We start from the raw sequence: 15,365 nt of genomic DNA on the forward strand, positions 1-15,365 counted from the left end.
TTGCACAATTGTATTATGCATTTATTTTTTGAGCGCACATATTTATGGAGCATTGTTTTATTATCACTGTTCTAGCAAAGTGATTATTTTATTTTTTTGAAAGGAATGCTTCATATTCATATTCATATTCACGTTCATATTGATGTATTTTAATAAATGTTAACTTGGCCCATTACGTGAATATTTGTGTTGGGGGGGGGGGCAATTATTGTTGTGCAGTGTAGCTGGTGAAGGCGTTGAGGGTGGCAACATCCAGCACATTGTGCCAGAGCACCATGGGCCACCTCCGTGTTCTCCGCTTGCAGGTGTACGTGCGAACCATTTGATCCATTGTATCCACTCCTGATTTTGTGTGGTTGTAATATTGGATCACTTCTGGCTTCCTCTTAACACTCTGGTCATCCACTGCTGTGTCATCATGCATTGTGCTTAGCAGCACAACAGCCTTCCCCTTTTTCGGGACATAGCTCACCATTGTCATGTTGCCACAGAATCCACATTTGGAGCTGTACTTCTCTCTCAGTTTGTTTGGCTTCATGACAGGTGGTATGTCTGGCTTGTTCTGGCGAAGAGTCCCCACAAGCGTAAGGTTCTTCTCTAGGAGCTTCTCAGCCAAAGGAATGCTGGTAAAGAAGTTATCCATGGTTATGTTGGGACCTATGAACAGAACAAAAAAAATGAATGGTCAATTTAGTCAACATGTAATTCTCTAAATTCTAACATTAAAATAAACCTGATGGAATATTGATTATTATTATTATGGAGTACTGCATTGTATTTTATTCCATTCTATGCTTATAAATTAATCAATTTCTCACAATGGTAATACAAAATGAAATAGACACTATGAGAGAGTGGAAAAGTGATCTAGGTATTGTGCTAGAACTTCAAGAGTATATTCACTGTATGTACTCTGTATTCTATATTCACCTGTGTGTCTTATTCCGCTGGACAACTGTTGGACAATATTCTCGCCAAGGTTCCTCTGAACATCCTCTCCTGGCTGTCGCCCTGTATAGATCATGCCATTGAATGCATAATGGACCCTTGCATCGCACATCCAAAAGATTTTGATCCCATATTTTGCTGGCTTGCTTGGCATGTATTGTAAGAACTTGCACCTTCCACGGAATGGCACAAGCTGCTCATCTATAGTGACACAATCACTGGGGACGAACACTTTCTTGCAATTGGCCAGGAAACAGTCCCACACATATCTGAATGCAGCCATGTGGTCTGTTTCCAGTCTAACAGCCCTAGTCCTCTTATCATCAAACCGTATGAGGCGGCGGATATCCTCATATCTGTGGAACCCCATGGTGGCCTTATACATCAGATTTGGCAGGGGATCCAGAAAGAGCTCCCGCAAGGCCACATCCCAGCTCTTGTCCCCCCCTGCAAGGAGGGTCAAACCAATAAATGCCGTGAATTCCACTTTGTCGAGGCATCTCCACTCTTTTCCTTTTGCTGCTGCGGCTCTGCGTCCCTCTAAGTTAGTGCATCTTAAAACCTCCTCTATGATGTTATCACTAATGAACAACTCCCAGGCATCTTTTGGTGAAATGATTGTTGAACCAGATACGGGTCCTGGACACCTCCTCAGGATGTTATGGGTTCTTGCTCTGCCTTGAGTGGGGGGTTGCTCATTCCAGTAAGACCCCTTTTTACTTAGCCTATTGGCCTGGGTCTGAGTTTCCTCTTCAGAGGACTCATCAGACGAGTCTTCTAGCTCATCCAAGGAGTCTTCTTCATCACCAGCAACTTCAGCTTGACCCTGTGGCACATAGTCTACGTCATCATCAGAGAGGTCAGACTCAGAGTCAGCATCAAGGATTGCTCCATCTTCCTTATCCTGTTCTTGATGTAACATCTCGATGATCATTTCAGCCGTGAAACGTGAATGAGTGTGACGAGCCATACTCTGGATGAAGAAAATCTAAATAATATTTACAACATCAGTTGATAAATTATACAGTACGCCTTTCTAATTCAAGTTTTATTTTGTTGCCCTAGCTGACATTAGCTTATACCTTTATATGACTGTATTTAAATGTATTTATTTATTATTATGTATGTATTTCCAGATTGACAAATGGGTTGAAAATAGTATAGCGTATTTATTGTGTAAGACATGATTACATTTCATAGATGATCTGGCAAGAGAGTTGGCATGTATGCATTAGCTAATATTAGCGACCGCGATCTAGAATTGACCTAGCTAACACAAGCTAACATTAGCTAGCTAGAATAGAATATGCTAATGTAATTCTAGCTAGAATAGAATATGCTAATGTCATATTTCTCTTTCCCAACAGGTAAGGATAATGTTCAAATGTTATGTGCAGTTATCTTAGGTAAAACAATTGTAAAACAAGACTTACATGAATCAGATCTGAAGACGCAGCCTGTTTCCTTCTGACAAGAGTGGAATGTGAAATGTTGTCCAGTTGTTTAGTTCTGACCAGCGTCATATTCTGACAAGTGAAAAGTTGTCCACAGTAAAAATGTTTCTAACTGCACACATTTTATAAATCAAAGGTTCCTATCAAATTCACACTTGCACGGGTCATTTCTGACCCATGTGTGGAAACTTGATGTAGTGATACAAAACCTATTTTAGTTCCAAAATATAGACAGAGAAAATGAAAATAAAATGATTTATGGTCATCAAAAACAAGATATTTAATGAATACTTTGCAATATTAAATGATGAAATGAATAGATTTTAAAAGATATAGCAACGAAACACAGCCATGCATGAAATAACATAGGAAATGAATGCGGGTCATTTTCGACCCATGTGTGTACATTTGATGTAGTAATATAAAAACTATGTTAGTTCCAAAATGTAGACAGAGAAAATTAAAATAATGATTTATGATAATCAAAAACAAGATATGTAAGAAATACTTTGTAATATTAAATGGTTAAATACATAGATTTTAAAAGATAGAGCAAAGAAACACAGCCATGCATGAAATAACATAGGAAATGAATGCGGGTCATTTTTGACCCATGTTGTGTTTTAGAGGGGTAGTCGTACAAAAATGATTTTTATTAAAAAAGTAAAAAAGTAAAAATGAAAATAAGAATGTATGATGATCAAAAACAATTTACTTGAGGAATTCCTGGAATTCTGAATGGTGAAATGAATTAATTGCAAAGATATTTACAATTAAAACCCTGTCGGGTCACTTTTGACCCATGTTGTGTATCAAAGGGTTAATGGTGGAGGTACACACATATTGATAGATGTCTTGTAATGCGCTGTCTTGAAAGGGATGTGCAAAATAGCCATTATACAGTTTTTAATTAACTATTAGTAGAGAATAACGAGTAATGAATATACTTTATAGAGATCTGCAGATAAATGTTTAGTCTTCTTAAGCACCAACTATCAAATATCTCTCCTGATTGTTGGCACTTGACAATCACCTTACCTGAATTTTACTCAGGTGTAACTAAAGTCTGCTTTAAGGGTTGTTTATATTTCACATCATTAATCAGAATCTGCAGAGTTACTAAAGTAAATGTAGTGGAGTAAAAATACCAGGTTAACCTCTGAATTGTAGTGGAGTAGAATTACAAAGTAACAATGAGCTGTCATGTGGGTATATATTAATGCTGCCCATTATGGACACAAGCGATTTTCACCCATTTAGTAATTACATGTTTTAAATGTGTACACACCAATGTGTTTCCTATCGCCTAAACCTCCAGGGCTGTACACAGTTTAATACTGGCAACTTCTAATTTTGGGAAAAACGTCTTTTAAAACTGCAATTCCCATAGAGAACATTTTGCGAAACACAATAGCCAGCATGTGTATTTCTCGGGGGGGCGTTCGAGTCCAGTTTTGAATAGTCTGCCGTGGTTTCGTTCCATTTCAAAGAGCTTGACACTCGGCATAACCTTGGCGCACTGCCACTCCAACATCACAGGGTTTGTCAACGGGACTGTAGTCCCAAACGATAGCTGGGGATTATGGGTAGTGTAGTGTCTTCGGCCATCCTAAATCTCAAAATGTCCCGTCTGTTTCTGGTGACTTTATTTACGGCTAAAAAGCATGCTAAAAAGCATGCTAAAAAGCCCAAGATTATAGAATTAAACGAATAAATAAAAACAAGGATAATTGTGTGTTATTGTTGAGTAAATAACAGTGTGTTATTTAGAAAAGAATAACAAATTAGAAGGAAAATATTTTTGAAAATACAGATTTCAGTATTTTGAGGCTCTAAACCCCATTTATTTTCCTCACAGACCACAAATAAAGTCTGACATTATACGATTTAAAATAAAAACAAATAAATAAAAAGATAAAACACTGGCATGTAATTTACGTTAGAATAAATAGAATGGTTTTGAATAATAGATGATAGTAAAATCTACGTCACTTTACAGCCCCGCCCAGTTTTGGGGAAACCAACGCTGTCATTTGAACGGTGATCAAGCCTGAAGCCACAGAGCTCTTCTGTTATTGTTCTTTCTTCTTAGAGGATGTACAGAAACACGTAACTCTGGATTTGTTTTAATGTTTGAGGTGCAATAAACGACACAGCAGCCCGATTGTCGATTTCAAAGGTGTGCTCTAAAATGATATTTATAAATGACTATTATCATTATTATAAGCAAGACAATAAATGACAAAGATATGTAGAAAATAAACTTATTTTAGATATGTTCATAACAAACGTAACGTGGGAGTAAATACGTTTCTAGCTAAACGTAATTCAGAATGCAGTTTAGTTCTGTGGGAACGTAATTTTTAGGAGACAGGGTTGATTTTATTATGTGAAGCATTAAATGGTCTTAGAAAAATCTGGACTTTGTTTGTAGATATCTACTAAACCAGTGGTTCTCAAATGGGGGTACGCGGACCCCTAGGGGTACGTTGGAGTACTGCAGGGGGTAGCCTAAGTGAGATTTATTTTATGTTAATGAAAAAAACAACATAAGTAGGCTAATGTATTTAAACAAACTACTAATAGTTGATTAACTACTTTATTCAACGTTTTACAGTAATTCTGGATAATAAAATGGGGGAAAAAAACGGGGTGCTCACTTTTACTCTCCCTCTCCTGACAGCCCGTCAGTCTCGAGTCGTGCAGCTCGCTGAACCTGTAACAAGTGACCCGACAGTAAAGAATACACATATGTATTACTATCTGCACAAATGGTTGACATTAAACATTAAACAGATCAGGCAGTTCAGAGAGAATCAAAGGAAGACAGGCAGGCAGCTTTGCATGACATTCTTCTGGACATGGTGATAGTGAGGATAGTCAATCACTTTTTTGACAAGACAGTAGTGACGGCCATCTTGGTGACGTGTGTTGTTGTGAGAGTCTGCAAGACCAGAGTTGTAGTTCATTAGGCGTTTCACACAAACAAAGTGTTACTTCACAGTTTTACGACACATTTTTATTTTTTTGACTTGCAAAATTATCTTTTAAATTGACAAACATCATATGTGTAATTCGTGGCACAATTCAAACGGGATCGAAAGATACGTTTTCTCTCTCCATTGACTTCAATACATCATTTTTCCGAAATAAGGTCCCAAGGAACTCCCCCAGAAAGGGAGGGACTTGGCCACTCTATGTGGGTTTTCTTGACCTTTGTGTTGATCCCCACCATAGATCCATTGGCCCTTCAGCATTGAAGTCTTGGATTGGCCAGACTAATACATTGAAAACCATTCACAGTTAAGAATTAGATATTAGTTATTAATGCTGTAAATTACCTTTAATGTGTCTAACTATATTTAAAATGTGTTACCTTTTTATAGAAGAGATTATATTTGTATGCCAATATTTTCCTATGGTAAAGTTTCGTTTTGCCCTTTTATTTTGGTAGTAATAAGATCGGGACTCTTATTTTGAAGGAACTTTTACCGGAAGTGAATGCACAACGGAGCAGAATGTACATCGCCTCCCAAGACTTTACCCATTTCCTCTTTGCTTTTCGTTCGGGTTCATCTTGCGCTTTATCAGTTGAATCACTTTGAACATTCGTTTGAGATGTTGACGGGTTGGCCGAACTTTTTACCCCACAGTCAAACAACTTCATTTGCTCCTCCATTTTTTGTAAAACAAACACACGGTGCACCGCGCACGCGAGTAAACATGCATCGCTTTCTGGCTCCGTAATCAATGCACGTGCAATTGAAGGCACACCAACCCGATTTTGGGAGTCAGATTTGACATTCCTGCCCTCCCCCAATAAACACTTTTCTTATTATTTATAACATTTGAAAAATATATATTTTTAAAAACATTTTATTATAAATAAACTGTGAACTTTTATGCTACGATGTATGTGATGTCAGATAGTAAAAAAAAACATTTAGACCAATCACAGCGTCACACTTTATTCTGGATTTGTTTATTGTGCATTCTGTAGACTCCCATTTCTGTTTGAATTACAAAATGGACATCAGAAATTGGCTTAAAAGGTCTAAGGATTTATTAAAACGAAATAGCGATGATAGAACTGCAGCCGATGGTGCTGCTGGCGACCCTGCACCTGCCGTTGCAGCAGCACGCCTTAATGTCACAAGCTTGACCTCGGCAAACCCCGGGGCTGAGTTAGCGAGCCCAAGCCTTGACTCATCAAGGCGGCTGCCACCAACGCTGTCCTCCGAGGCACAGCTCCTTGCCCCTGCCATCACCACATGCGTTGCCACACCCTGTACCACACCCGCCAGCATCCTCCTCCTCCTCCGTGCCGGTGCCTCCACTACAGACGCTACCTCGCAGCACATCAACAGGTACTATTGGGCCAGCAACCGCTCAAAGACCAACAGCCCCAGATGATCTTGGGGTTATCAAACCCAAGCAGGTGAAACTGGATCGTTATCCAGGGAGATTGTTTTCAGGAAAGAAGCGCACTTTTGCCGCTGCATGGTACAACAACAGACCATGGCTTGAAGATTTGTTAAAAGCAGACGCAGCCTTTTGTTTCCCGTGTAGACAGTTTAAAGTAAATACGTCTTCATCTGATGCAGCTTTTACTGTTAAAGGTTTTGCGACTGGAAACACGCATTACAGACTGATAAAGGACTGCTAGGCATGCCGCATCAAAAGAACACATTTCATGTGAGAGTTTGTGGAGAGAGAGAGAGATACGCGAGGAAACAAATAAGGAAATTAGTACTTTGGTGCAGATCAGCTGCACGGAACCGTTATTACGTGTCAGCTGTTGTTGATATTATAGCTTTTTTAGCTGTCAACCAACTCCCTCTCAGAGGTGACCACGGTTCACTCCACAGCATGTCCGAGTCAGGCAGTGGGCTCTTCCTATCGCTGTTTGAGTATACGCTGCAGTACAAAGATGCAGAGTTGGCCAAAATAATGTTCTAAGTTAGCTCGGCTGAGCGAAAGGATGCACCTGCAGTGCATAGGAAAATAAACCATGCCCAAGGCGGGCTAAACAGTTCATCGTCTCCATCTCTACTATTTCTCTCCGAGTGCAACGATGAGGAAGCTGCCATCCTTAACCAGTGTGCCTTGCTCGTGATTTACCAGTGTCTGTGCTGCCACGCACACAATGCTTCAAAGTGGTTTCTATGTTGCCCTTTATTTGTGTATGTATTCGCGATAAGTGTGCGTCTTTATGCAATGCTGTTGGCCTTGCTGTTTGATATATATTGTGCAGCACGTGACGGTTTTGTGTGCCCTCCCATGAAAATCATATGCCTTCCCTTTAGATTTGTTCTGGCGCCGGGTCTGCAGAGGCCGTCAGAGGCAGTCGGGCATTTGCGGAGCCCTACTCAGGTTGGTGTGTCCCTCACCGTCGTCTCTTTACGGCACATTTTCACACCTCCCGCGGCCGATTCAACATGTTCAACAGTCAGCCAAAGACAGTCGGCCAAAGAAATCACTCTGATTGGCTGTTCAGCTTAGTGAATCAGTGCATGAGAAGCAAAGCGGAAGTGAGGGACCAAAACAAACGATTAAGAAGGCACACACAGACGGCTAATCTTTTTCATTTTCATCTCACCCGGACGCAAGAGTTTCTTTTTTATGTTTACATGTTTACGATCGACGAAAGAGAGTGAAAATGGAACCCAGACGCTATTTGTTGTTTGTTTATATTACGCAGCCTGTTCTTCTTCTCTCGGTGTATAGTCTGTCTTCCGGTTGTTGCCTCTTTTGAATGACGAATACACACTACCGCTGCCTGCTGGTAAGGACAGTTATTGCCACTCGTCAACTGAAGTCTTTGCGGTGTGTTCGTAGGCGGGAGGCGTAGCCGACGCAGGCGACGTAGCTGACGTAAAAGTCGGGACGCCTTCGGGGCGCCTTCGGGACGCCTTCGGGACGCCTTCGGGACGCCTTCGGTACGCGTTCTTTGGTCTCAGGTTGGTGTGTAGCGGCCTTTAAGTATCAGGTTCTGACTGGTCACAACAATAATTAAATATCACTGTTATTACAACAAATAATTAACATTTATCTATTTTGGGGTGCACATTTTGCTGTGTGCTGTCCTTTATTCTGAATGGTTGCCAATGGCAACCTGGCAACCGTTACTGTCGAGCCCTGGATACATGAAATGATCGTGAGGATGATGATTAAAAATCGTTTGTATGAGCCGGTCTGCATTTCCTGGTGAAAAAACACCATGTTATTAATCCTGGTGGATTAAACAACATTATTTTGTTAAATAAAAACATGGGGATGTTTAGTAAATGATTACATGTCTCTTATTTAGCACAGAATATGATCCTATCCGTGACATATGGATCTTAACAAATATCCGCTATATCAGATACCTGTAGATCAGCTGTTTATTTCACATGAGTTCCAGTGTGGCAGCTTTTTAATCACTGCTCCCCCTGGTGGATCCATGATCCATTGCAGCTGGTTTCATTATAATTAAATATATTTATCAAGGCAAGGCAAGGCAATTTTATTTATATAGCACTTTTCAGCACGTGGCGATTCAAAGTGCTTTACAGATTAAAAGCAAACGACATTTAAGAACAAATACAGCACAAATACATTATTAAAAAGGCATTAAAAACAGGTATAATAAGCAAAGGTAATGAAATAAATTAAATAAACACAGCAGGTACAGAATACATGACTAAAAGGCATACTGTAGTGTGAGTATGGGCAGCTCAATTAAAAGCAGCGGCAAATAGGTGCGTTTTTATTCGGGATTTAAAAATAGGAAGTGTTTTGGCGGACGTGCACGATTTGGGCAGTTTGTTCCAGATTGTCGGGGCATAATAACTAAAAGCTGCTTTTCCATGTTTAGTGGTTATTCTCGGAACAGAGAGCAGACCCGACCCAGAAGACCTGAGACTTGTTGGAGTAGGAGCAAGCCACAGGAGTCACACTCTGGCGGGGGCTGCTCCCCCCCCCCCCCCCCTCTGCCTCCGCGCGTCCTTTTGTGAATGGGTCAGATTAACAGAGGAAGAATTCAAAGCAACCAGGGTAAGGTTATAACAAATATGCTGATTTAATGGCAAAAGATGCAATAACACAACATCACGAAGTAATCCGGATTACCCCGGCTCTGGTTCCTCCCGCTGGGAAATCTAACCTACTTGTCTTGTCAGCAGGAGGAAGAGAGAACGAACCAAAGACAGAACAGGCTTACATACAAAACAAAACAGGAGGAGCTGGGTCAGATGCTCCTCCTTTCAGGTCATCTCATTGCGAGATGCAAAACGATGGTGTGTCGTAGCGAATCAGCGCGAGCCAACCGAGGACCCGGAAACAAGAGTCTCTTAGGTTGTAGCAAAACAAACACATCTGGTGTCAGTTGTCACACATTCTTGCATAGACTTTCACACACACCCTTCCTGCCGCATTCCAGAGACTTGAGCTGTGTCTAAAGAATATTCCCTCGCTCACAAAGATTATAAATACATCCAAATACAAAGGTTTAATTTCTCATATTTCCAGTCTCTGGTTACACAGCCTGCTATTATTAATACAAAGTAATTAAACACACACATATATTATTCAAGATATGTAGACTTCCCTGATACTTGACATGCTGGAGATCTTAAGAAGAATGTCTCCTCCCCCACCTAGCCTCCTGTCCTGCATAACTGCTCCTTCTTCATACAGAGCAATACAACATGTTTAAGCTAACTACTCCACAATGTTTGTAGCAATTCAGTCCTCACATCATGAAAGAATAAAACAGAGAAATCAATAGAACACAAACACAGATATAGTTTGAGCAGTAATCCCATCTAGCTGCTGCAATAGACACACACTTTTCCCCCAAACATCTTTAACGCACACACATCTTTATCATTAACAGAAGTTAATTGTTCTTGTAGTTTAAGGGCTTCTGTGAACTTCCTTTCACATCGGAGTCCGCTTTACTGGACTGAATACATTTATTGATAATTCAGACCTTAACTGTGTGACTCAATTCTCAAGGCCTCTTTATGGGTCTGCAGGATATGCATCATTAACCAACAAGAATGTAACAGCATTATATCTGGGGAAAATGTCCCTTGGAGTTCCCCTGTTAATTTGCAAAGACCATTGATGATTAACAAAGAAACTTATGGGCCTCTCCTGACATCTGGAAACTGCAACAAGACTTTCTGAAAAATACTTCTCAACGGGTAATCTTTTCACTCAAAACAGAAATCACAAGTTATACTGCACCTTACCTACTCACAAATAGCCAAAAAACCACCCTTTTGATTATACATAAAAGTGTAAGAAAAAGACTATTGCGCTAATCTACTTTTACATTGTTTCAGGAATATATAAAAACCTCTCTATAATTAAGAGGAAACAATTTACTTTGTCCCTTCAAATTGAACACACAGGAATATATAAAACCACACTTCAGGTGACATGCAAATGAATATACCAAAAAATACGCTGTATTAAACTTTTTGCTGTATCATGTTACTTCAATTTTCTTCAGACTCCTGGATGCTTCATAGTGATGGAGTAGGTCGTCTATATATACCTCGGTCCTAAGCCATTTAGTGATTTAAAAACTAGCAGTAGTCTTTTAAAATCAATTATTTGGCAGACTGGAAGCCAGTGTAAAGACTTCAGAACAGGAGTAATGTGATCCACTTTTATAGTGTCAGTGAGTACTCGAGCAGCGGCGTTCTGAATCAGCTGCAGCTTTCTGATAGATTTTTTAGTGAGCCCTTGTTTCACTGCAATAGTAGACTCGACTACTATTGCAGTAGTCGAGTCTACTAAAGATAAAAGCATGGACAAGTTTTTCTAAATCCTGTTGCGACATTAGTTTTTTAATCCTTGATATATTCTTCAGGTGGTAGTATGCAGACCTAATAACTGTTGTATTGTGACTGTTAAAATTCAGGTCTGAGTCCATCACTACACCCAGATTTCTGGCTTTGTGAGTTACTTTGTAGTCTGCCGACTGAAGCTCTGTGATTACTTTTAATCGGTCCTTCTTTGCTCCAAAAACAATGATCTCAGTTTTTTGTTTGTTCAGTTGGAGAAAGTTCTGAGTCATCCAGTCAGTGATGTGCTCAATGCACTTGCTCAGTGTTCTAATCGGAGAGTAGTCTCCCGGTGTGATTTTAAAATAAATCTGGGTGTCGTCTGCATAGATGTGATAGCTTAGATCGCTCTTTTTAATAATTTCAGCCAGAGGTAGCATATACATATTAAAAAGCAAAGGTCCTAAGATGGAGCCTTGAGGAACCCCGCATGACATATTTATCAGGGTTGATTTGTAATTGCCTATTGAGACAAAGTTTGTTCTGTCCTTCAAGTAGGAGCTAAACCAGTTTAGAGCTGTTGCTGAAACTCCCACCCAGATTTCAAGACGGTCTAACAATATGTTGGGGTCAACAGTATCAAAGGCAGCGCTGAGATCTAATAATACTAACACTGATATTCTGCCACTGTCTGTGTTCAAATGGATGTCATTTAAGACCTTAACAAGTGAAGTCTCAGTGCTGTGGTTAGGTCGAAAGCCCGACTGAAACACATCAAAACCGTCAGTTAAAAACATGAAATTACTCAACTGTTGAAAAACTGCTTTTTCAATCAATTTGCTTAAAAAGGGAAGGTTTGATATTGGCCTATAATTGTTCATTATGGTTTTGTCTAGGTTATGCTTTTTTAGGAGCGGTTTAGGAGCCTGTGGAAATACACCTGATTGAAGAGACTTGTTTACTATGTGATTTTTAAAATCTGAGGCCATGCAGGGAAAAACAGTTTTGAAAAATCCTGTCGGGATGATGTCGAGGCTACAGGAGAAGGATTTCAGATGTTGGATAATGTCTTCCAGGTCTTTAGCATTTATCAGACGGATTTGTGACATGGTGTCTGAATTGGCTTTAGGTGAACACAGGGACAAAACATTGGCTGTACCTGATGCAGAGGCACTGACTACCTGTCCAATTTGCATGATTTTGTCAGTGAAGAAGGCAAAGTCATTGCAGGCCCTGGTGGATAGAAATTCTGAGGCTATCGACACTGGGGGGTTTGTTAGTCTGTTGACGGTAGCAAACAAGGCACGCGAGTTGTTTTTATTTTTGGTAATGATGTCAGAGAAGAAAGACTGTCGTGCCTTTTTTATTTCCTGATTATAGAAACCGAGTTTCTCTTTATATATTTCCAAGTGAACCTGGAGATTTGTTTTTCTCGACCTGCGTTCAGCTTTTCTGCACTCAGTTTTTGCTGTTCTCACAGTCATGGCTTTTCTCCATGGAGATATTTTCTTGCCAGATACTTCCTTTATTTTAATGGGAGCGATGGTATCCATGACATTTGTTATTTTAGAATTAAAATGATCAAGTAGCTCATTTACTGAGAAGTTAGCATGGGCAATTGAGGGAGTAAAAATCTGGGCAAACATTTCCTCTGCATTTTCAGTTAAGTGACGTCTAGTGGTTACCTCTTTCTTAACAGTTGTATGGACGGTAATAGAGCTCTCAAAGAAAACACAGGAATGGTCGGAGAGTGCAACATCAGTCACCACAAGCTTAGAGATGTTCAGACCCTTTGATACAATTAAGTCCACTAGCATGCGGCTACCAAGCCTGCTGGGGTGGATTCCATCAGTGCCGAAGATGGCGGGTCGGTCCCAAAATAGATTGAAATTGTCAATAAAACCAAAATTGGCAGCTCTGCAGGCGGATTGGAGCCAGGTGTGGAGGCTGAGGATTCTAGTGAAACGCCCTGCTCCACGGCCGAGCGTTGGGATCGGACCTGAGATAAAAACCGACTTTTCACAGCTCCGTAAAAGAATAAAAAGTTTCTTTAAATCCTTTTTTGTCAGCTCCGACTGCTGGCGGGCTTTATCGTTAGACCCCACATGGACGATTAGACGATTGACAGAGGACGGGAGTGAGTGCAACAGCCCCGGGAGTTTCTCCAGGATAACCGGGACGGTGGCTCCAGGGAGGCAGCGCGTGGCCACGTTGAAAAATCGGATGTTTCTGATTATGGAATCCCCGATTATTGATGTGGTTGGGGCAAACAGGCGACGAGGGGGTGCCGGTGATTGAGGATGTGGTGACCGAGCAGAAACAGCTGGGCTCGGAGAGGATTTTCTTGCCGGCTCATGGCCCGAAAAACTTCCCGAGTGTCTCAGCACGGCCTCTTTTGCCCCTTTCACACCAACGCGTTTTCAGCTCCGGCTCGGAGCTGGACCCTGAAAAGTACAGTTTTTTCCTGTTCACACCACAAAGGCGCCGCCTCTTAGCTCCAGAATCCGGTTCACTTCCAGCTCCAAAAAATTGTCGGTCTAGAGCAGTGTTGGGACTAACGCGTTACAAGTAACGCGTTACTGTAACGCCGTTATTTTTGGCAGTAACTAGTACTCTAACGCATTACTTTTTAAATTCAGTAACTCAGTTACCGTTACTACATGGTGCGTTACTCCGTTACTGCGTTAGTTTTTTTATATAGTCAACAGCCAGGCGAACAGAGATGAGAACTGTACTTAAGTACAGTACTTGAGTAAATGTACTTTGATACTTCCTGTGTCACATGCGGAGACACGCTGTGGGCGTGTTTGTGTTGTTTACTAACAAGACTATCATGGCGGCGGCGGAGCTCAAGTCTAGTTTCTCCACCTGGAGATATTCTCACTATTTCACTTTTGTCGAGCACAAAGAAAATAACGTTTTAGTTAAATGTAAGTTGTGCCTTGGCGGGTCAAAGATCCTATCTACTGCCCAAACCAGTAATTCAAATATCTTAAAACATCTGCAAAAACAACATGCTGGGACGAAGCTAGTAGCTAAGACCACAGAGACTCAGCCGATGCCACTCCACCTCCACCTAAGCAACAGCGGCTGGATTTTAACCAAAGGACTGTTATCCAGGGAAAAGTCAATAAAGCCATTGCACGGTATGTTGTAGAACACATGCAGGCTATTGCTACAGTGGAGTCACCCGCTTTCAGGGAGCTAGTTAGCATGATAGCATGTCCGGGCGGCACACGGCATATGGGACGGAAAACTTTTTTCCAACTACCTGGAGAAAGAATATACAAAACTGGAAAGCCAGCTAATATCGATGCAATCCAGATTGCATATAATGCATGCCAAGTTGATCAACAGATTGTATTATTCTCCAATGCAACAACAGTACTGAAATGAAGGCTATAAGGGCATTAATGGGGGCCCTTTTTTCAAGTAACGAAAACGTTACTTTTCACAGTAACGCATTACTTTTGGGTGTAAGTAACTAGTAAAGTAACTGAGTTACTTTTGACATGAAGTAACTAGTAATGGTAACTAGTTACTGGTTTTCAGTAACTAGCACAACACTGGTCTAGAGGCAAGAGCTTCGGAGCTAAGAGGCGGCGTCGCTTACGTCTCGCTTACGTCAAGGCGGGGGCAGGGGCAGATTCGTCGTTGAAGTAGATGCTGTAGACCACAAATAAGTCTTGCATTTCGCATGTGATGTTTGTAAAGTTCCAAGTAAAGTCGTCCCTTGTAAAGTCGTCCGATGCCTTCCATTTTGTTTCGTAAGAGGATAACCAAAGCGAACAGTGCTTCAATACAATCGGCCATTGTTGTTGTTGTTGTCGATGTGAGGGATTTCCGCGCGGTTTGCATTGTATGAAGCAGGCACGTAAACGGTGATGTCATGACGCAGCAGCGGCAGCTCTGGGCGGTGTGAACAGAGCGGGAGCAGAAAAGGGAAACCGGAGCTGAACCAGAAAAGCTCCCGCTTCCGGGAGACGCCGAGTTGACTCACCAGTGGCCTGGGAAGCAGCACAAATGCTGTCGGCTGCCGGTGCAGTAGTTGCAGAGGCGGCAGTTTGCAGATCTGGCCGGGTCGGTGCCGCGGGAGCATCAGCTGGACGGGCCGGATCATCTGGACGGGTCGGTGCCGCGGGAGCATCAGCTGGACGGGCCGGATCATCTGGACGGGCCAGCG

The 15,365-nt window shown here is 41.4% G+C and overlaps 1 protein-coding gene across 1 annotated transcript; it reads right to left on the minus strand.

The window, feature by feature from the left end:
* Positions 1-205: 205 nt before the first annotated feature.
* Positions 206-1,870, minus strand: LOC117537250 (piggyBac transposable element-derived protein 4-like). The gene is made up of 2 exons (XM_034202416.1): positions 931-1,870; positions 206-657 (listed from the first exon to the last, which is right to left on the minus strand). Exons 1-2 carry the CDS (start codon positions 1,868-1,870, stop codon positions 206-208), a joined length of 1,392 nt encoding a protein of 463 aa, XP_034058307.1.
* Positions 1,871-15,365: the final 13,495 nt, after the last annotated feature.

The sequence above is a fragment of the Gymnodraco acuticeps genome, unplaced genomic scaffold, assembly GCF_902827175.1.
Source record: "Gymnodraco acuticeps unplaced genomic scaffold, fGymAcu1.1, whole genome shotgun sequence".
Lineage (NCBI taxonomy): Eukaryota > Metazoa > Chordata > Actinopteri > Perciformes > Bathydraconidae > Gymnodraco > Gymnodraco acuticeps.